Source organism: Salvelinus fontinalis, chromosome 1 (assembly GCF_029448725.1).
Source record: "Salvelinus fontinalis isolate EN_2023a chromosome 1, ASM2944872v1, whole genome shotgun sequence".
NCBI classification, from domain to species: Eukaryota; Metazoa; Chordata; class Actinopteri; order Salmoniformes; family Salmonidae; genus Salvelinus; species Salvelinus fontinalis.
The window spans coordinates 83,765,252-83,787,890 of NC_074665.1; the positions used below are offsets into that span (position 1 = coordinate 83,765,252).

The window sequence follows — 22,639 nt, forward strand, 5'->3', positions numbered from 1 at the left end:
TAATGCATGCAGAGCAGAATTAGGCGGATACCCACTAATTATCAAAATCCAGAAAAGAGCCGTTAAATTCTACAACCACCTAAAAGGAAGCGATTCCCAAACCTTCCATAACAAAGCCATCATCTACAGAGAGATGAACCTGGAGAAGAGTCCCCTAAGCAAGCTGGTCCTAGGGCTCTGTTCACAAACACAAACACACCCCACAGAGCCCCAGGACAACAGCACAATTAGACCCAACCAAATCATGAGAAAACAAAAAGATAATTACTTGACACATTGGAAAGAATTAACAAAAAAACAGAGCAAACTAGAATGCTATTTGGCCCTAAACAGAGAGTACACAGTGGCAAAATACCTGACCACTGTGACTGACCCAAACTTAAGGAAAGCTTTGACTATGTACAGACTCAGTGAGCATAGCCTTGCTATTGAGAAATGCAGACATGGCTCTCAAGAGAAGACAGGCTATGTGCAATCTGCCCACAAAATGAGGTGGAAACTGAGCTGCACTTCCTAACCTCCTGCCCAATGTATGACCATAATAGAGAGACATATTTCCCTCAGATTACACAGATCCACAAAGAATTTGAAAACAAATCCAATTTTGATAAACTCCCATATCTACTGGGAGAAATTCCACAGTGTGCCATCACAGCAGCAAGATTTGTGACCTGTTGCCACAAGAAAAGGGCAACCAGTGAAGAACAAACACCATTGTAAACACAACCCATATTTATGCTTATTTATTTTAACTTGTGTGCTTTAACCATTTGTACATTGTTACAACACCGTATATATATAATATAACATTTGTAATGTCTTTATTGTTTTGAAACTTCTGTATGTGTAATGTTTACTGTTAATTTGTATTGTTTATTTCACTTGCTTTGGCAATGTTAACACATGTTTCCCATGCCAATAAAGCCCCTTGAGTTGAATTCAATTGAGAGAGAGAGAGAGAGAGAGAGAGAGAGAGAGAGAGAGAGAGAGAGAGAGAGAGAGAGAGAGAGAGAGAGAGAGAGAGAGAGAGAGAGAGAGAGAGAGAGAGAGAGAGAGAGAGAGAGAGAGAGAGAGAGCGCAGGGGACAGAGCTAGACAGTATTGACTGCTCGGAGCTTCAGTCACATCTGGCCTCCTACACGGAACTGTAAAATGGCTGTCTTCTCCTGCTAACCACTTGGCTCATCAACCCACTCACTCATGACCAGATCCCGAGAGTAATAGAATCTCTCTACGTCCCTCTCTTCCTCCCTACCTGCGGCACAGGGAGGAGGATAACTATTTGAAGGTAGAGAGAGGGAGAGAGAGAGAAGGACAGACACTGAGCAATTCATTTCAGTATACTAACGAATCAGGTCTCCAAGGATGCCCCTTTGCAGTGAATTAGACCTACAGTATATGGTGTGTAGATTACTAATGCTTAGTAATGCACTGTGTGGCGGTGTTCTGTGTCATATAAGTTAACCATATTTCATATTGGCAATTCATTTCCCATCCCTTGACAATTCAACTGAGTGAGACAGTGATCATGACAAAGTGAGAAAATTGCTTTTTAACTCAATATGTGTTTGGTCTATAAAATATGTGTTTGTTAAGTGCGTGTGTTTGTATGTACTGTACAGTTGAAGTCGGAAGTTTACATACACTTAGGTTGGAGTCATTAAAAATCATTTTTCAACCACTCCACAAATTTCTTGTTAACAAACTATAGTTCTGGCAAGACGGTTAAGACAAAAACTTTGTGCATGACACGAGTAAATTTTCCAATAATTGTTAACAGACAGATTATTTAATTTATAATTCTTGTATCACAATTCCAGTGGGTCAGAAGTTCACAAACAGCTTGGTACCTCTGCTTGACATCATGGGAAAAACAAAAGAAATCAGCCAAGACCAACACCTGGTTCATCCTTGGGAGCAATTTCAAAATGCCTGAAGGTACCACGTTCATCTGTACAAACAATAGTACGCAAGTATAAACACCATGGCATCATACAGCTGGCATACCTCTCAGGAAGGAGAAGTGTTCTTTCTCCTAGAGATGAGCCAGACTACGGTTTGCAACTGCACACGGGACAAATATCGTTATTTTTTGAGAAATGTCCTCTAGTCTGATGTAAGAAAATTAGAACTGTTTGGCCATAATGACCATCGTTATGTTTTGAGGAAAAAGGGGGAGGCTTGCATGCCCAAGAACACCCTCCCAACCATAAAGAATGGGGTTGGCAGCATCATGTGGGGATGCTTTGCTGCAGGAGGGACTGTTGCGCGTCACAAAATAGATGGCATCATGAGGCAGGAAAATGATTTGGATATATTGAAGCAACATCTCAAGACATCAGTCAGGAAGTTAAAGCTTGGTCGCAAATGTGTCTTCCAAATGGACAATGACCCCAAGCATAATTCCAAAGTTGAGGCAAAATGGCTTAAGGACAACAAAGTCAAGGTATTGGAGTTGCCATCACAAAGCCCTGACCTCAATCCTATAGAAAATGTGTTGGCAGAACTGAAAAAGTGTGTGCTAGCAAGAAGGTCTACAAACCTGACTCAGTTACACCAGCTGTGTCAGGAGGAATAGGCCAAAGGGAATTTGATGAAAGAAATAAAAGCTGAAAGAAATAATTCTCTTGTCACGCCCTGACCATAGTTTGCTTTGTATGCTTTATGTTTTGTTTGGTTAGGGTGTGATCTGAGTGGGCATTCTATGTTGTTTGTCTGGTTTGTCTATTTCTATGTGTTTGGCCTGATATGGTTCTCAATCAGAGACAGTTGTTTTGCGTTTTACCATATTTAGGTAGCCTGTTTTGTATTGTGGGTTGTGGGTTATTGTCTATGTTATGTTACATGTTTGCACAGTGTTTATATAGCGGTCACGTTCGTCTTATTCGTTTTGTTGTTTTTTGTTTAAGTGTTCTTCATTAATTATAGAATTATGTATTCAAACCACGCTGCGCTTTGGTCCGCTTCTTACGACGATCGTGACATTTCTTTACTAATATTCTGACATTTCACATTTTTTAAATTAAGTGGTGATCCTAACTGACATAAAACAGGGATTTTTTGTAAGTTTAAATGTCAGGAATTGTGAAAAACTGAGTTTAAATTTATTTGACTAAGGTGTATGTAAACTTCCGACTTCAACTGTATATGTGACTGCACGCGTGTGTGTGTTTCATTCTGTCACCATGTAATTAGACATTGCTTTGTCTTGTCCCACTTAGCAGCATCTTTACTGAGAGGCGTTGCTGTAATGCCAATCTGGCCTGAGTGCTTGTCGACAGATGCATCATGCATTATTCTAACTGTCCAGTTGTCTACTAGGATCAAAACGTAAACATCTCCAATCTCTTTAACTATTTCAAGCTAAAGTGTGGATTTTGGAAAGTGGAAAGATGTTCGATTGTCATTTTCTCTGTGGGAGCCGGTCACACTTTTTATTTTCTATTTGTAGATGTAAGAAGAAGGAAGATTTTTGTAGATTTTTTGGATGTTTGTAGATTTTCTAGATATTTGTAGATGTTCTAGATATTTGTAGAAGTATAGTGCTGTGTTGTTAGCTACTGTACTGTCCAGGTCACATTTGTAAGTTGTATTTGTCGATGAGAGAGAGTAATGTGTGCGTACCTTATTACAGCCTTGTTTCAACATGGATGTACTGTACGCTAAAGCGGTCAAGCGTAATCAGCAGAGCGCAGCATGGTCGGTCGCTCACTGTGAATCAGCCAGGTCACCCGTGATACAAGTCAGTATTCGACGTCCATCAATGTCTGAGGACTTCGGGAGATGACGTGGAAACCTGCCACCAGGGGAAAAAGTGAGCGCTGTTACCTTCCAGTAGGTTTTGGGGTTTGCTAGGGCGTTGTGGACGGGGATGGTAGATGGGCAGAAGCATCTGCATCTAATTCAGAAGGTTGCAAGTTTTAATCCAGCGATAGAAACCTTAACCTTTACCTTAAAACTTCTTGACGCACGGATCCCTTTAGCGGGATCATTTTCGTAAACAACCGCTGAATTGCAGAGCGCCAAATTCAAAACAAATACTACAAATATTTATTTTCATGAAATCACAAGTGAAATATACCAAAACACAGCTTAGCTTGTTGTTAATCCACCTATCGTGTCAGATTTTGAAAATATGCTTTACAGCGAAAGCAATCCAAGCATTTGTGAGTTTATCGATCACTAGACAAAACAGTAAGAACACCGAGCAGCCATGTAGAATGGTCACGAAAGCCAGAAAAGCAATAAAATGAATCGCGTACCTTTGATGATCTTCGGATGTTTGCACTCACGAGACTCCCAGTTACACAATAAATGTTCCTTTTGTTCGATAAATATTTTTTTAGATCAAAATACCTCCATTTGTTTTCTTTGGCACGTTATGTTCAGTGTTCCACAGCCTTAGGCAGGTCATCAAGGGTTGACGAAAATTCCATATAGTATCCGTAAAGGTCGTAAAAATGTGTCAAACGTTTTTAATAATCAACCCTCAGGTTGTTTTTATCATCAATAATCGATAAAATTTCAACCGGACTGTAAACTATTCAATACTGGAGAGAAAGAAAATGTCGAGCAATGAGTGTCTGGCCCAAAAGCTAATGGAGGGACATCTGCCTATCCACTGACGCGTTTTGATAAATATCGCTTATTTTCAAAATAAAAGCTTGAAACTATGTCTAAAGACTGTTCACACTCTGAGGAAGCCACAGGAAAAGGAATCTGGTTGATATCCCTTTAAATGGACGAAAGGCAGGCAATGGAACAGTGATTTTTCAAAATAGAGGTCACTTCCGGGTTGGATTTCCTCAGGTTTTCGCCTGCAAAATCAGTTCTGTTATACTCACAGACAATATTTTGAAAGTTTTGGAAACTTTAGAGTGGTTTCTATCATACTCTGTCATACCTTCATACCTTAACCCTTATCTTATCCCTTACCTTAACCCTTACCTTATGCCTTACCTTAGCCCTTACCTTAATCCTTACCTTATCCCTTATCCTAACCCTTACCTTAACCCTTACCATAACCCATACCTTAACCCATACCTTATCCCTTACCTTAACCCTTACCGTATCCCTTACCTTAACCCTTACCTTAACCCTTACCTTAACCCATACCTGAACCCATACCTTAACCCTTACCTTATTCCTTACCTTAAACCTTACCTTAACCCTCACCTTAACCCTTACCTATCCCCTAACTTAACCCTTACCTTATCCCTTACCCCAGCCCTTACCTTATCCCTTAATTTAACCCTTACCTTATCCCTTACCTCAACCCTTACCCTATCCCTTAATTTAACCCTTACCTTATCCCTTACCTTAACCCTTACCTTATCCCTTACCTTAACTCTTACCTTAATCCTTAACTTATCCCTTACCTTAACCTTAGAGGTAAAGAGAACAGTGAAATAACGAGAGAGAGAGAGAGAGAGAACAGGGAAAGAGAAAGAGAACAGGGAGAGAGAGGGTAGGGAGGGAGGAGGAGACAGCAGAGAGAGAGATAGCTGTGAACGTACCCAGTCTTTGACTCTACGGATCTATCCCTTCCCACCCCTGCTAATCAGTTGCCAGAAAATGAGGGCCTACAGTAGGATATGCGGGAGGGCGAGAGAGAGTGAAGAGAGGTAGAAAGAGGGTAGTCAATGGTAATACAGGGAGGGAACGAGGCAGGGAGAGAGAGAGAAGGGGAGGAAGAGAGAGAGAGCGATGGCGGGAGGGAGGAGGTGGAATATGAGTGGCCATAGGGGGTGCAAGTCATTTCCATGTATTGAAGATAGTTGTCTGTCTAGCGAGGAGAGCATACTTGGATTGATATGGATTCATATGAATTGATTTAATGGTAACCCCTATAATCTGAAGATAACTGTATGTTGAAAACCTGTAATCAAAGGAGTACTTTGTATTGAAGCCCTATAATCTGAAGAGTACTGTTTGTTGAAGCCCTATAATCTGAAGTGTACTGTTTGTTGAAGCCCTATAATCTGAAGTGTACTGTTTATTGAAGCCCTATATTCTGAAGTGTACTGTTTGTTGAAGCCCTATAATCTGAAGTGTACTGTTTGTTGAAGCCCTATATTCTGAAGTGTACTGTTTGTTGAAGCCCTACAATCTGAAGTGTACTGTTTGTTGAAGCCCTATAATCTGAAGACTACTGTAGGCTGACTAGTTGGAGACTGAGCGGTGGTATTTACAGACGGAACGTGGGATCCGCCCTGGCACACTGCCAGCTGTTTTGACGTCTCCAGATTGTAAACTGGAGCCTGTGTGTATGTGTGTGTGCCTAGTCCTCACGTCTTCATGCATGGTGTACCTTACCAGCTGGTGGATAAATACAGATACTGCATGGTGTGCCATACAACCTGGTGGATAAATACAGATACTGCATGGTGTGCCATACAACCTGGTGGATAAATACAGATACTGCATGGTGTGCCATACAACCTGGTGGATAAATACAGATACTGCATGGTGTGCCATACAACCTGGTGGATAAATACAGATACTGCATGGTGTGCCATACAACCTGGTGGATAAATACAGATACTGCATGGTGTGCCATACAACCTGGTGGATAGATACATATACTGCATGGTGTGCCATACAACCTGGTGGATAGATACATATACTGCATGTTGTGCCATACAACCTGGTGGATAGATACATATACTGCATGGTGTGCCATACAACCTGGTGGATAGATACATATACTGCATGGTGTGCCATACAACCTGGTGGATAGATACATATACTGCATGGTGTGCCATACAACCTGGTGGATAAATACAGATTAATTAAGAATTAATTGTTTGTTTCTCACAAACAATAATTTTGAGATCTGCTGCTCACTGAGAAGGAGAATCTTGGGAAAGCTCCTTTTCACCCAAACATCATTATAAAAGTGCAACCAGAACCAGTCAAATCAAAATACTTCAAAGACACTTGTTTATTTTGGACCAGTGCAAATATCTATATACACATGAAAGCCTCCGGGTCAAAATGACCCACAACATCATGCTTGTATACACAATCTACACAGAGATTCCACAACACATCAGTGTCCACATTTTGAAGTTAGGTTTAAAGAGAGTTTAACTAATATTTTAGACAACTCAAATGTGGAAATGGGTCAAATTGACACGTAACATAATGGGAGGGTTAAGCAGACAAAGCTATGTTTTCCTTCCCGGCCTGAACGCATCCTAAAAGTCCTCCTAAACACATACTAAATGTCCTCCTGAACGCGTACTAAATGTCCTCCTGAATGCATACTAAATGTCCTCCTGAATGCATACTAAATGTCCTCCTGAACGCATACTAAATGTCCTCCTGAACGCATACTAAATGTCCTCCTGAATGCATACTAAATGTCCTCCTGAACGCATACTAAATGTCCTCCTGAACGCATACTAAATGTCCTCCTGAACGCATACTAAATGTCCTCCTGAATGCATACTAAATGTCCTCCTGAACGCATACTAAATGTCCTCCTGAACGCATACTAAATGTCCTCCTGAACGCATACTAAATGTCCTCCTGAATGCATACAAATGTCCTCCTGAACGCATACTAAATGTCCTCCTGAACGCATACTAAATGTCCTGCTGAACGCATACTAAATGTCCTCCTGAACGCATACTAAATGTCCTCCTGAATGCATACTAAATGTCCTCCTGAACGCATACTAAATGTCCTCCTGAATGCATACTAAATGTCCTCCTGAACGCATACTAAATGTCCTCCTGAACGCATACTAAATGTCCTCCTGAACTTATACTAAATGTCCTGCTGAACGCATAGTAAATGTCCTGCTGAACGCATACTAAATGTCCTCCTGAACGCATACTAAATGTCCTACTGAGCGCATACTAAATGTCCTCCTGAACGCATACTAAATGTCCTCCTGAACGCATACTAAATGTCCTCATGAACGCATACTAAATGTCCTCCTGAACGCATACTAAATGTCCTCCTGAACGCATACTAAATGTCCTCCTGAATGCATACTAAATGTCCTCCTGAACGCATACTAAATGTCCTCCTGAACGCATACTAAATGTCCTCCTGAACGCATACTAAATGTCCTCCTGAATGCATACAAATGTCCTCCTGAACCTATACTAAATGTCCTCCTGAACGCATACTAAATGTCCTGCTGAACGCATACTAAATGTCCTCCTGAACGCATACTAAATGTCCTCCTGAATGCATACTAAATGTCCTCCTGAACGCATACTAAATGTCCTCCTGAACGCATACTAAATGTACTCGTGAACGCATACTAAATGTACTCCTGAACGCATAGTAAATGTCCTCCTGAACGCATACTAAATGTCCTCCTGAACGCATACTAAATGTCCTCCTGAACGCATACTAAATGTCCTCCTGAACGCATACTAAATGTCCTCCTGAACGCATACTAAATGTCCTCCTGAACGCATACTAAATGTCCTGCTGAACGCATACTAAATGTCCTCCTGAAAGCATACTAAATGTCCTCCTGAACGCATACTAAATGTCCTCCTGAACGCATACTAAATGTACTCATGAACGCATACTAAATGTCCTCCTGAATGCATACAAATTTCCTCCTGAACCTATACTAAATGTCCTCCTGAACGCATACTAAATGTCCTGCTGAACGCATACTAAATGTCCTCCTGAACGCATACTAAATGTCCTCCTGAATGCATACTAAATGTCCTCCTGAACGCATACTAAATGTCCTCCTGAATGCATACTAAATGTTCTCCTGAACGCATACTAAATGTCCTCCTGAACGCATACTAAATGTCCTGCTGAACGCATACTAAATGTCCTCCTGAACCTATACTAAATGTCCTCCTGAATGCATACTAAATGTCCTCCTGAACGCATACTAAATGTCCTCCTGAACGCATACTAAATGTCCTCCTGAACGCATACTAAATGTACTCGTGAACGCATACTAAATGTACTCCTGAACGCATACTAAATGTCCTCCTGAACGCATACTAAATGTCCTCCTGAACGCATACTAAATGTCCTCCTGAACGCATACTAAATGTCCTCCTGAACGCATACTAAATGTCCTCCTGAACGCATACTAAATGTCCTCCTGAACGCATACTAAATGTACTCGTGAACGCATACTAAATGTACTCCTGAACGCATAGTAAATGTCCTCCTGAACGCATACTAAATGTCCTCCTGAACGCATACTAAATGTTCTCCTGAACGCATACTAAATGTCCTCCTGAACGCATACTAAATGTCCTCCTGAACGCATACTAAATGTCCTCCTGAATGCATACTAAATGTCCTGCTGAACGCATACTAAATGTCCTCCTGAAAGCATACTAAATGTCCTCCTGAACGCATACTAAATGTCCTCCTGAACGCATACTAAATGTACTCATGAACGCATACTAAATGTCCTCCTGAATGCATACAAATTTCCTCCTGAACCTATACTAAATGTCCTCCTGAACGCATACTAAATGTCCTGCTGAACGCATACTAAATGTCCTCCTGAACGCATACTAAATGTCCTCCTGAATGCATACTAAATGTCCTCCTGAACGCATACTAAATGTCCTCCTGAATGCATACTAAATGTTCTCCTGAACGCATACTAAATGTCCTCCTGAACGCATACTAAATGTCCTGCTGAACGCATACTAAATGTCCTCCTGAACCTATACTAAATGTCCTCCTGAATGCATACTAAATGTCCTCCTGAACGCATACTAAATGTCCTCCTGAACGCATACTAAATGTCCTCCTGAACGCATACTAAATGTACTCGTGAACGCATACTAAATGTACTCCTGAACGCATACTAAATGTCCTCCTGAACGCATACTAAATGTCCTCCTGAACGCATACTAAATGTCCTCCTGAACGCATACTAAATGTCCTCCTGAACGCATACTAAATGTCCTCCTGAACGCATACTAAATGTCCTCCTGAACGCATACTAAATTTTCTCCTGAACGCATACTAAATGTCCTGCTGAACGCATACTAAATATCCTCCTCAACGCATACTAAATTTCCTCCTGAACGCATACTAAATGTCCTGCTGAACGCATACCGAATGTCCTCCTGAAAGCATACTAAATGTCCTCCTGAACGCATACTAAATGTCCTCCTGAACGCATACTAAATGTACTCATGAACGCATACTAAATGTACTCCTGAACGCATACTAAATGTCCTCCTGAACGCATACTAAATGTCCTCCTGAACGCATGCTAAATGTCCTCCTGAACGCATACTAAATGTCCTCCTGAACGCATACTAAATGTCCTGCTGAACGCATACTAAATGTCCTCCTGAACGCATACTAAATGTCCTCCTGAATGCATACTAAATGTCCTCCTGAACGCATACTAAATGTACTCCTGAACGCATACTAAATGTCCACCTGAACGCATACTAAATGTCCTCCTGAACACATACTAAATGTACTCCTGAACGCATACTAAATGTCCTCCTGAACGCATACTACATGTCCTCCTGAACGCATACTAAATGTGCTCCAGAACACATACTAAATGTCCTCCTGAACGCATACTTAATGTCCTCCTGAACGCATACTAAATGTCCACCTGAACGCATACTAAATGTCCTCCTGAACGCATACTAAATGTCCTCCTGAACCCATACTAAATGTCCTCCTGAACGCATACTAAATGTCCTCCTGAACACATGCTAAATGTACTCCTGAACGCATACTAAATGTCCTCCTGAACACATAGTAAATGTCCTCCTGAACGCATACTAAATGTCCTTCTGAGCGCATACTAAATGTGCTCCAGAACGCATACTAAATGTCCTCCTGAACGCATACTTAATGTCCTCCTGAACGCATACTAAATGTCCTGCTGAACGCATACTAAATGTCCTCCTGAACTTATACTAAATGTCCTCCTGAACGCATACTAAATGTCCTTCAGAGCGCTTACTAAATGTGCTCCAGAACGCATACTAAATGTCCTCCTGAACGCATACTTAATGTCCTCCTGAACGCATACTAAATGTCCTCCTGAACGCATACTAAATGTCCTCCTGAACGCATACTAAATGTCCTCCTGAACGCATACTAAATGTCCTCCTGAACGCATAATAAATGTCCTCCTGAACGCATACTAAATGTCCTCCTGAACGCATACTAAAAGTCCTCCTGAACGCATGCTAAATGTACTCCTGAACGCATACTAATGTCCTCCTGAACGCATACTAAATGTCCTCCTGAACGCATACTAAATGTCCTTCAGAGCGCATACTAAATGTGCTCCAGAATTTATACTAAATGTCCTCCTGAACGCATACTTAATGTCCTCCTGAACGCATACTAAATGTCCTCCTGAACGCATACTAAATGTCCTCCTGAACGCATACTAAATGTCCTCCTGAACGCATACTAAATGTCCTCCTGAACGCATACTAAATGTCCTCCTGAACGCATACTAAATGTCCTGCTGAACGCATACTAAATGTCCTCCTGAACACATACTTAATGTCCTTCTGAACGCATACTAAATGTCCTCCTGAACGCATACTAAATGTCTTCCTGAACGCATACTAAATGTACTCCCCCCCTGCAGTCCCATTTGCTAATTAACCAAAATACTGTTTTAGCAGAGAGAGTGTGGAGGTGGGTTCCCAGATGGTAGAGAAGATGTAGACTGTCTGTATGTGCTCCCAGATTGTAGGGAAAGTGCAGTGCAGGCACATATCACCTAATGGGAGATGACAGACTGTTTGGAGAACACAGAGTGTATTTGTATGTGTGTTTGTGCGTTGGTGTGTGTTTGTGTGAGTGGCTGGATTGGTAGTGTGACGGAGACAGAGACACAGCAACTCCTAAACATGAAAGGAGCCCCAGACAAGAGAAAATAACAGTTTGGCTGTCATGCAATCTATGCGTAGTGGGTGCGGAGTCAGGCGCAGGAAGCAGAGGTTAAAGAACAATGTTTTATTCCGGCGCAGTGAAAATGGTCACGCCAAAACACCAGCCGCAAATAACAAGACCGGCCCAAAACCAGGACCCAACCAGTCCGTAGGAAAAAACAATCGAAATAGCACAACCACAAACATGAACAGAGGAAATATAATCCCGCACAAAGAGCAGGCGGGCATACCGGCTTAAATAGCCCAACTAAAACCTAAACAAGAAACAGGTGTAACCAATAAGACAAAAACAACAGAAAAGGGAAAAAGGGATCGGTGGCAGCTAGTAGACCGGTGATGACGACCGCCGAGCCCCGCCCGAACAGGAAGAGGAGCCACCTTCGGTGGGAGTCGTGACATTGGCAAGTACAGGCAGACAATCAAACATGCACAGGCAGACAGACAGACAGTTATGCAGGCACATACACATACACCAGAGATGTGGACTCGAGTCACGTGACTTGGACAAAAGTCGCAAAAATAAAAAAACACTCGACTTGGACTGGAACATCTATGGCTAGGGACTTAACTTGGACTAGAGCATCTATGTAAAGTATACACAGGGAGTCAGGAAGCAGGTGTAGAAGGTGAGTTTAATAATTACAAACATGGAGATAATCAAAACAGAAGTAGCGTTGTACTAGAGCTGTAATACTAGAGACTTGGACTAGAGCTGTTATACTAGAGTCTTGAATTTCCCAAAAGAGCAGCACCACCTCTCCTGTTCCCCTCTCTTTGGGTTAAATGGGAATTGACCGTTAAATTATTTTCTGCCTAGCGCCGCTGCGCCAGGCAATGGGAAAAATAGAGCACCATCCTATATTACAGTGTTCTATATTATAGACCACTGTTCTATATTAAAGAGCCCTGTCCTATATTATAGACCACTGTCCCATATTATAGAGCACTGTTCTATATTATATAGTACTATTCTATATTATTGATCACTGTCCTATATTATAGAGCACTGTCCTATATTATATAGCACTGTTCTATATTGTAGAGCACTGTTCTATATTGTAGAGCACTGTCCTATACTATAGACCACTGTCCTATATTATAGAGCACTGGTCTATGTTATAGAGCACTGTTCTATATTATAGAGCAATGTACTATATTTTCCACACTTGTCACTCTAAGCAAGAGTTTTGGGGGAATGTTTATTCTCAGCCAACCACAGGCCTCTCAACATGCATGTACTGGACAGGGGGGAAACAACAACACTTGGAGATTGCACAATGTAAGTCAAACTGTACTAGCAACACTAACTGTAAATCATCATTTGGATTGCCTTTCTATTCATATTGATGATTCAAAAAACCTTTATTTCCTGATCTGGGAAGTGTATTATGTAGGTCTATGTAATATACTAGTAGGCCTAGTGAATTGAAAGTGGTGTAAAACAATTAACCATTGACTTGGGGAAACGAAACCCACATTTAGGGACTTGACTTGAGCTCTGGTACTTGAGACTTGACATGAGACTCGAAGGTTAAGACTTGAAACTTGCTAAGTTGTGACATGGTCACATCTTTGTAATACACTCTCCTCTTTTCAGATAAAGACGTTACACACACACACACACACACACACACACACACACACACACACACACACACACACACACACACACACACACACACACACACACACACACACACACACACACACACACACACACACACACACACACACACACACACACACACACACACACACACAGACACACATTTGCACAGCCACTCTCTGCTTCCCCCTGTTCTATATAGGTTATGTGTTACTGGTCAGCAGTGCATTTAAAAAAAAAAAATGATGTGATGATATTAACAATGTGTGTGTGTGTGTGATACAAACACTGTGCTTTTTGTACAGTTTGTGTGTGTGTGTGTGTGTGTGTGTGTGTGTGTGTGTGTGTGTGTGTGTGTGTGTGTGTGTGTGTGTGTGTGTGTGTGTGTGTGTGTGTGTGTGTGTGTGTGTGTGTGTGTGTGTGTGTGTGTGTGTGTGTGTGTGTGTGTGTTTGGTTGGTTGGTTGGTCAGTGTTCTCCCCTCTACAGTGAGTGAACATGACAGTGCCCTATCCTGCATGTGGTCTCCTACAGTAGCAGACAGCAGGACTCTGATAACGCTGTTTTAGAGACTCCAAGCAGGGGGAGGGCCACATTCGATTTTGTACCAGGATGATAGCTATCTCTCTGGCCTTGGAGCTGGCAATGGTCTCCATGCCTCTCCATGTTTCCATCAATCCCTCCATTGTTGTTATAATGATAGATAAAAAACACCTGTTTTAGCATGTCTTTGTCCTCCGACTCTCTCGCTCTCATCCTCCTCCTGAACTTGTTCAGCTTCAGTCTCAGTTCAGCTTGTTCAGCGTCAGTCTCAGTTGTTGAATCGTGTTATGTTCATACAAATATTTACACATGTTTGTGGATATTTTGTGGATATATTGAAGCAGGATCACAAGACATCAGTCAGGAAGTTAAAGCTTGGGTTTTCCAAATCGACAATGACCTCAAGCTTACTTCCAAAGTTGTGGCAAAATGGCTTATGGACAATAACGTCAAGGTATTAGTGGCCATCACAAAGCCCTGACCTCAATCATATAGAAATGTTTGTGCAGAACTGAAAAAGCGTGTGCGAGCAAGGAGGCCTACAAACCTGACTCAGTTACACCAGCTCTGTCCGGAAGAAAGGGCCAAAATTCACCCAACTTATTGTGGGAAGCTTGTGGAAGGCTACCCAAAACGTTTGACCCAAGTTAAACAATTTAAAGGCAATGCTACCAAATACTAATTGAATGTATGTAAACTTCTGACCAACTGAGAATGTGATAGAAATGAAAGCTGAAATAAATCATTCTCGCTAATAATATTCTGACATTTCACATTCTTAAAACAAAGTGGTGATCCTAACTGACCTAAGACAGGGAATTTTATTAGGATTAAATGTCAGGAATTGTGAAAAACTGAGTTTAAATGTATTTGGCTGAGGTGTATGTAAACTTCTGACTTCAACTGTACATACATTGGCAATAACAATTATGTGAACCCTTTGGAAATACCTGGATTTATGCATACATTGGTCATAACATTTTATCTGAACTTCATCTAGGTCACAACAATAGACAAACACAGTCTGTTTAAACTAATAACACACAAACAATTATATGTTTTCATGTCTTTGTTGAACATACTGTGTAAATATTCAGTGCAGGGTCCAAAAAGTATGTGATGCCTTGGAGTTAATAACTGGTTGACCGTCCTTTGGCAGCAATAACCTCAACCAAACGTTTTCTGTAGTTGCGGATCAGACCTGCATAACGGTCAGGAGGTATTCTGGATCATTCCTCTTTACAAAACTGTTTCAGATCAGCAATATTTTTGGGATGTCTGGTGTGAACTGCTCTCTTGAGGTCATACCACAGCATCTCAATTGGGTTGAGGTCAGGACACTGACTGGGCCACTCCAGAAGATGTATTTTATTCTGTTAAAACCATTCTGTTGTTGATTAACTTCTGTGTTTTGTCTTGTTGTCCCATTGCATCACTCAACTTCTGTTGAGCTTCAATTGGCGGACAGATAGCCTGACATTCTCCTGCAAAATGTCTTGATAAACTTGGGAATTCATTTTTCCGTCGATGATAGCAAGCTGTCCAGGCCCTGAGGCAGCAAAGCAGCCCCAAACCATGATGCTCCCTCCACCATACTTTACAGTTGTGATGAGGTTTTGATGTTGGTGTGCTGTGCCTTTTTTCTCCACACATAGTGTTGTGTGTTCCTTCCAAACTACTCAACTGTAATTTCATCTTTCCACAGAATATTTTGCCTGTAGCGCTGTAGAACATCCAGGTGCACTTTGGAAAAGACTTGCAGCAATGTTTTTTTTGAACAGCGGTGGCTTCGTTCCTTGGTGGCCTCCCATGATCACCATTCTTGTTTAGTGTTTTAAGTATAGTAGACTCGTCAACAGAGATGTTAGCATGTTCCAAAGATTTCTGTAAGTCTTTAGCTGACACTCTAGGATTCTTCTTAACCTCATTGAGCATTCTGCGCTGTGCTCTAGCAGTCGTCTTTGCAGGACGGCCACTCCTAGAGAGAGTAGCAATGGTGCTGAACTTTCTCCATTTATAGACAATTTGTCTTACCGTGGACTGATGAACATCAAGGCTTTTAGGGATACTTTTGTTACCCTTTCCAGCTTTATGCAAGTCAACAATTCTTAATTTTATGTCTTCTGAGATCTCTTTTGTTCGAGGCATGGTTCACATCAGGCAATGCTTCTTGTGAATAGAAAACTCACATTTTGTGAGTGTTTTAATAGGGCAAGGCAGCTCTAACCAACATCTCCAATCTTGTCTCATTGATTGGACTCCAGGTTAGCTGACTCCTGACTCCATTTGACTCCAGGAGAAGTCATTAGCCTCGGGGTTCACATACTTTTTCCAACCTACACAGTGAATGTTTAAATTATGTATTCAATATAGACACGACAAATACAATCATTTGTGTGTTATTAGTTTAAGCACACTATGTTTGTCTATTGTTGTGACTTAGATGAAGATCAGATCAAATTTGATGACCAATTTATGCAGAAATCCAGGGAATTACAAAGGGTTCACATACTTTTTCTTGCCACTGTATGTATACAGTATGAATAGTGTGTAAATAGTATTTTTGTAGTCTCTTAGTTTCTTCCCCAAATATAATTACATTTAATGTACTATCTTATGGTGTTCTTGTTCTGTACTTTATCATGTATTTGTATGTTGTATGTGGACCCCAAGAAGTACAGTAGCTGATGGGGATCCTAATAAACTGAACTTTTTATGGTAATCATGGCCGAATACCGACCAGGCACGAAGAGCATGTGCCCAGGGGCCTTGACCTGCAGGGGCCCTCCATTGATTTTGTTAGTCACGCTCACTCAGATATCATATTAACATGGCATAAGTCATGGCAAAATGTGTAGAATAGCAGGAAATTTGCTTTAAAACGGAAATAATGTATCTTCCCCCGCATGTAAAAATGGGTAGAATTGCAGGAAATTAGCTGTAAAAAAAGAAATTGCTCTCTGCCCCATGGCAAAATGAGTAGAATTACATGAAATTAGTTTTAAAATTGCTAAACCTTCTCTCCACCACATGTCAAAATGTGTAGAATTGCAGGACATCTGTCTATCTGTCTTCTGTCTGTCTGTCTTGTCTGCGGCCCTAATGGTTGTGTTATTAGGTTGTGGTTTGTCTGGTTATTGGGGATGTTGTTACACCCTCTTCTCTCACTGGTAAACGATCTGCCCAGAATCACTGTAGAGAGAACTGATACGTGGGTTCACATAGTATTTGACATCATTTAAAATCCCTGAGCCCAAGACTTACCCTTTTCACTGTCTTGATACACAAGGTCCTGGGTAAGGAGCAGTGCACACCTGTAGAACAGTGGTGTCATGGTGATTTTACTCTGACTGCACTACTCTACAGGACTATTTAACCGTGTCACCTAAGCAGGCAGGTAGCCTAACGAAATGTTGCTGTTTCAAATCCCCAAGCCGACTAGGTGAAACATCTTTCCATGTGCCCTTGAGCAAAACAGTTAACCCTAATTGCTCATGTAAGTCTCTGTGAATAAGAGCATCTGCTAAATGACTGAAATGTAAAGCGGGTCCAATCTCTGTAGTCTGAAGAGAGCCTTTGTTTATGAATTCAGTCATGGTCTTGTCACTTGTCAGTATGAACACACATGAATATTTACTGGTTGGTGGGATTCTGGACCTGAGAGCATTGCAGCAACAGACATAACCATGTTGGATGTGTGTGCGCGTGTGTGTGTGTGTGTGTGTGTGTGTGTGTGTGTGTGTGTGTGTGTGTGTGTGTGTGTGTGTGTGTGTGTGTGTGTGTGTGTGTGTGTGTGTGTGTGTGTGTGTGTGTGTGTGTGTGTGTGTGTGTGTGTGTGTGTGTGTGTGTGTGTGTGTGTGCATGTGTGTGTTGAAGAGTATTAGCAAATACAGTATAACCTTCTGTTTTAATAATATATTTTACCCACAGGAGGCTGCTGAGGGGAGAACGGCTCATAATATTGGCTGGAACAGAGCAAATGGAATGTCATCATACACCAGGAAACAATGTGTCTGATGTATTTGATACCATTCCTCTGATTCTGCCATTACCATGAGCCCGTTCTCTCCAATTAAGGTACCAGCAACCTCATGTGAATTTACCATAACACTGCACCGTATTTGGAAACAGACAACCAAATCAATTGCCATTACCTTATCAAAATACAATACATCTCAGTTACAATACTTAAAATAGTATGTTTATTGTCAAGCTAAATTGATATTGAGTGCAGTATTCTGACTTACTTGACTTAGATTTTACAATAAATACCTCAACATGTATTAATTTCTCTATCTCCTCTCTCCTCTAATCCCCTCACCATCTCTCCTCTACTCCCTATCCCTCCTCTCCTCCCCATCTCTCCTCCCCTCCCCATCTCTCCTATCTTGCCCTTCCCATCTCTCCTCCCCTCTCCCTCCCCCTCTCCTCTTCCAGATGCGACCATCCTGAGTTATGACGGCAGTAAGTTCATGAAGATCCAGCTGCCGGTGGTGATGCAGACGGAGGCTGAAGACGTGTCGCTGCGGTTCCGTTCTCAACGGGCGTATGGCGTGCTGATGGCCACAACTTCACGTGACAGCGCAGACACACTGCGCCTGGAGCTGGAGACCGGCCGTGTCCGCCTCACAGTCAACCTAGGTAACGCTGCGCCTCGCGGTATAGCCTCATGCCACAGCAGCTGCAACAAAACACAAATGGTGCACCTAGCCTATGGATCACATGACATGACCACAACAAGCATCCCAAACTGTGCACATACTGTAACGTGAACACATTGCTGAAGACAAGCTCACATAGGTTTTTTGATCATAGTTTTACACAGGTTTAATCCACACATCGCACCCTCTTTATCCTGAAACAGACACTCATCTTACACCTACAGTATGCTGAACAAAAAGTTAAATGCAACATGCAACCATTTCTAAGATTTTGTTGACGTTACAGTTCATATAAGGAAATCAGTCAATTGGAAAAAATAAATGAGGTCCTAATCTACGGATTTCACATGACTAGGCAAGGATGCAGCGATGCGTGGGCCTTGGAGGGCATATGCCCACCCACTTGGCAACCAGGCAACTACTGGGCAGCCAGGCCCAGCCAATCAGAATGAATTTTTTACAGATAGAAATATTCCTGTTGTTTAATCAGCTTCTTGATAAGCATTACCTGTTAGGTGAATATATTACCTTGGTAAATGGAGAAATGCTCACTAACAGTAAGCATTTTGTAAGCAAATTTGTAATCACATTTGTGCCCAAAAGTAGATATATATATAGATATTTTTATACATATTTCATTTCATGAAACATGGGACCAAGACTTCACATGTTGCGTTTATATTTTTGTTCAGTGTATATTATACTCGCACGCTACCCTGTTAGCTATTGATATGCTGTACATTACCCTGTTAGCTATTGATATGCTGTATATTATGTTGAATAGAAGGGGATGGTATTGAACCCTTCAGTGGCCAGAGTCTGCGGCTCTCCGCTCACTGCCAAATGAGCACGCTGTCGTTCTGACCCATCAGGGAATGCTCTATGTCCTACTCCACCTGTACCCCACTTACCCTACCCCCAGATCGCTGCCCCACCCTCCCCCTTACAGCCAGATTATTGCCCCAAACAGATACCCCACTGCCCCCCATATCCAGCCCCAGATATGCACATTACTCTATCTAACCCTATTCTCCAGATATAATATTTAATGTATAAAAATTGGCAGACACTTTAATCCGGAACCTTGAATCCCATTATAGCCTTGAACCCTAAATACTGGTACCTTCCTGTCAGTCCCCCTTGGTGCTCTCAATATTTAGCGCTCGTCCCCTCTCCACCCCTTACTCGACAGAAGACACCAGACCTGTCTCTAAGTTTCAACCCTGTCTGACTTGACTTATTGGCTTATTCCTTTCATCTCCTGTCGGCCCTGTCCAAGCCCTCTACACTCACAGGTCTGAAGTCTGTGCACTGTAACAGTGGTACAAGTCATGTCTAATATCTAATATTGTCCCCCCCATATAACTAAATAGACCTGACCAAGATGGCTGCAATTGTCAAAACATTCTAGAACTATACTGGTCTATGGAGGGACCATACATACACTCTAGTGTATTACATTTCTGCGTGGTCCCTCCACTGCCTCTGTAATCTTATTGGTATCCCAGACAAATCAGGGTTTTCGTCACGTGCACAGTACACAGCACTGTAAACACTACATTGAAATGCAGACTTGCAGCTCTTCATCAACACCACAGTGAAATGCTGACTTGCAGCTCTTCCTCAACACTAGAGTGAAATGCTGACTTGCAGCTCTTCCTCAACACTAGAGTGAAATGCTGACTTGCAGCTCTTCCTCAACACCTGAGTGAAATGCTGACTTGCAGCTCTTTCTCAACACCACAGTGAAATGCTGACTTGAAGCTCTTCCTCAACACCACAGTGGAATGCTATGTTGAAGCTCTTCCTCAACACTGCAGTGAAATGCTGAATTGCAGCTTTCCTCAACATTACAGTGAAATGCTGACTTGCAGCTCTTCCTCAACACCACAGTGAAATGCTGACTTGCAGCTCTTCATCAACACTGCAGTGAAATGCTGACTTGCAGCTCTTCCTCAACACAACAGAATAAATGTGAAGTAGCAAATCTAATCAATAGACAAGACAAAAAAAGAGCACAGCAGTCGGTAAAAAAGACAAGGTACTAAAAGAGTTAATAAAAGAACAAGAAGGAGGTCAGACCTTTGACCGACAGAGACTTCCCCCGAGCTCAATTAGAACACATCGCCGGTCGGCTGTTTATGTGCTACCGAACGTAGCTCATAGAGCGATGAAAGTGCATAGATAAACAAACAATGGAGAATAACCGCCCATTTGGATATTATTGTTGTTTAAAACGGGGTCTGGCGTTTGCCTTTTGTCTGCACTCCTGGTTCACAGTGTGATAGAGATAACAGAGGGTGTGTGTATGTGTGTGTGTGTGTGTATTTGCATGTATGTCTGTGTGTTTGTGTGTGTGTGCCTGTATATGTGTGTGTGTGTGTGTATGTGTAACAGTATAACTTTAAACCGTCCCCTCGCCCATACCCGGGCGCAAACCAGGGACCCTCTGCACACATCAACAACTGACACCCACGAAGCGTCGTTACCCATCGCTCCACAAAAGCCGCGGCCCTTGCAGAGCAAGGGGAACCACTACTTCTAGGTTTCAGAGCAAGTGACGTAACTGATTGAAACGCTAGTAGCGCGTACCCGCTAACTAGCTAGCCATTTCACATCCGTTACACTTGTGTGTGTGTGTGTGTGTGTGTGTGTGTGTGTGTGTGTGTGTGTGTGTGTGTGTGTGTGTGTGTGTGTGTGTGTGTGTGTGTGTGTGTGTGTATGTGTGTGTGTGTGTGTGCATATACCCTACCGGTCAAAAGTTTTTGAACACGTACTCATTCAAGGGTTTTTCTTTATTTTTGTATAATTTTCTACATTGTAGAATATTAGTGAAGACATCAACACTATGAAATAGCACATATGGAATCATGTAGTAACCACAAAAAGTGTTAATCAAATCAAAATATATTTTATATTTGAGATTTTTCAAATAGCCACCCTTTGCCGAGATGACAGTTTTGCACACTCTTGGCATTCTCTCAACCAGCTTCATGAGTTAGTCACCTGGAATGCATTTCAATTAACTGGTGTGCCTTCTTAAACGTTAATTTGTGGAATTTCTTTACTTGTTAATGCGTTTGAGCCAATCAGTTGTGTTATGACAAGGTAGGGGTGGTATACAGAAGATAGCCATATTTGTTAAAAGACCAAGTCCATATTATGGCAAGAACAGCTCGAATAAGCAAAGATAAATGACAGTCCATCATTACTTTAAGACAAATTTAAAGAACTTTGAAAGTTAGTTCAAGTGCTGTCGCAAAAATGATCAAGCTCTATGATGAAACTGGCTCTCTTGAGGGCCGCCACAAGAATGGAAGACCCAGAGTTACCTCTGCTGCAGAGGATAAGTTCATTTGAGATATACGCCTCAGAAATTGCAGCCCAAATAAATGCTTCACAGAGTTCAAGTAATAGACACATCTCAACATCAACTGTTCAAAGGGGACTATGTGAATCAGGCCTTTATGGTCGAATTGCTGCAACAACAAAAAACACTACTTAAGGACAGCAATAATAAGAAGAGACTTGCTTGGGCAAGAAACACGAGCAATGGACATTTTACAGTGGGAAATTTGTCCTTTGGTCTGGAGTACAAATTGGAGATTTTTTGTTCCAACCGTTGTGTCTTTGTGAGACGCTGTGTGGGTGAACGAATAATCTCTGCATGTGTGGTTCCCACGGTAAAGCATGGAGGATGAGGTGTTATAGTGTGGGGGTGCTTTGCTGGTGACACTGCGATTTAGCTAGAATTCAAGGCACACTTAACCAGCATGACTACCACAGCATTCTGCAGCGATACGCTATCCCATCTGGTTTGGGCTTAGTGGGACTATCATTTGTTTTTCAACAGAACAATGACCCAACACACCTCCAGGCTGTGTACGGGCTTTTTGTCCAAGAAGGAGTGATGGAGTGCTACATCAGATGACCTGGCC

The 22,639-nt window shown here is 41.9% G+C and overlaps 1 protein-coding gene across 1 annotated transcript in view; it reads left to right on the plus strand.

Annotated features, from left to right (window-relative positions):
- The window catches only part of LOC129860701 (neurexin-1a-like), a 905,999-nt gene that overhangs the window by 355,224 nt on the left and 528,136 nt on the right, over positions 1-22,639 (plus strand). The window contains exon 13 of the mRNA XM_055931415.1: positions 18,478-18,681. Coding sequence (XP_055787390.1) covers positions 18,478-18,681 — 204 coding nt within the window. The remainder of the gene's footprint in view (positions 1-18,477; positions 18,682-22,639) is intronic.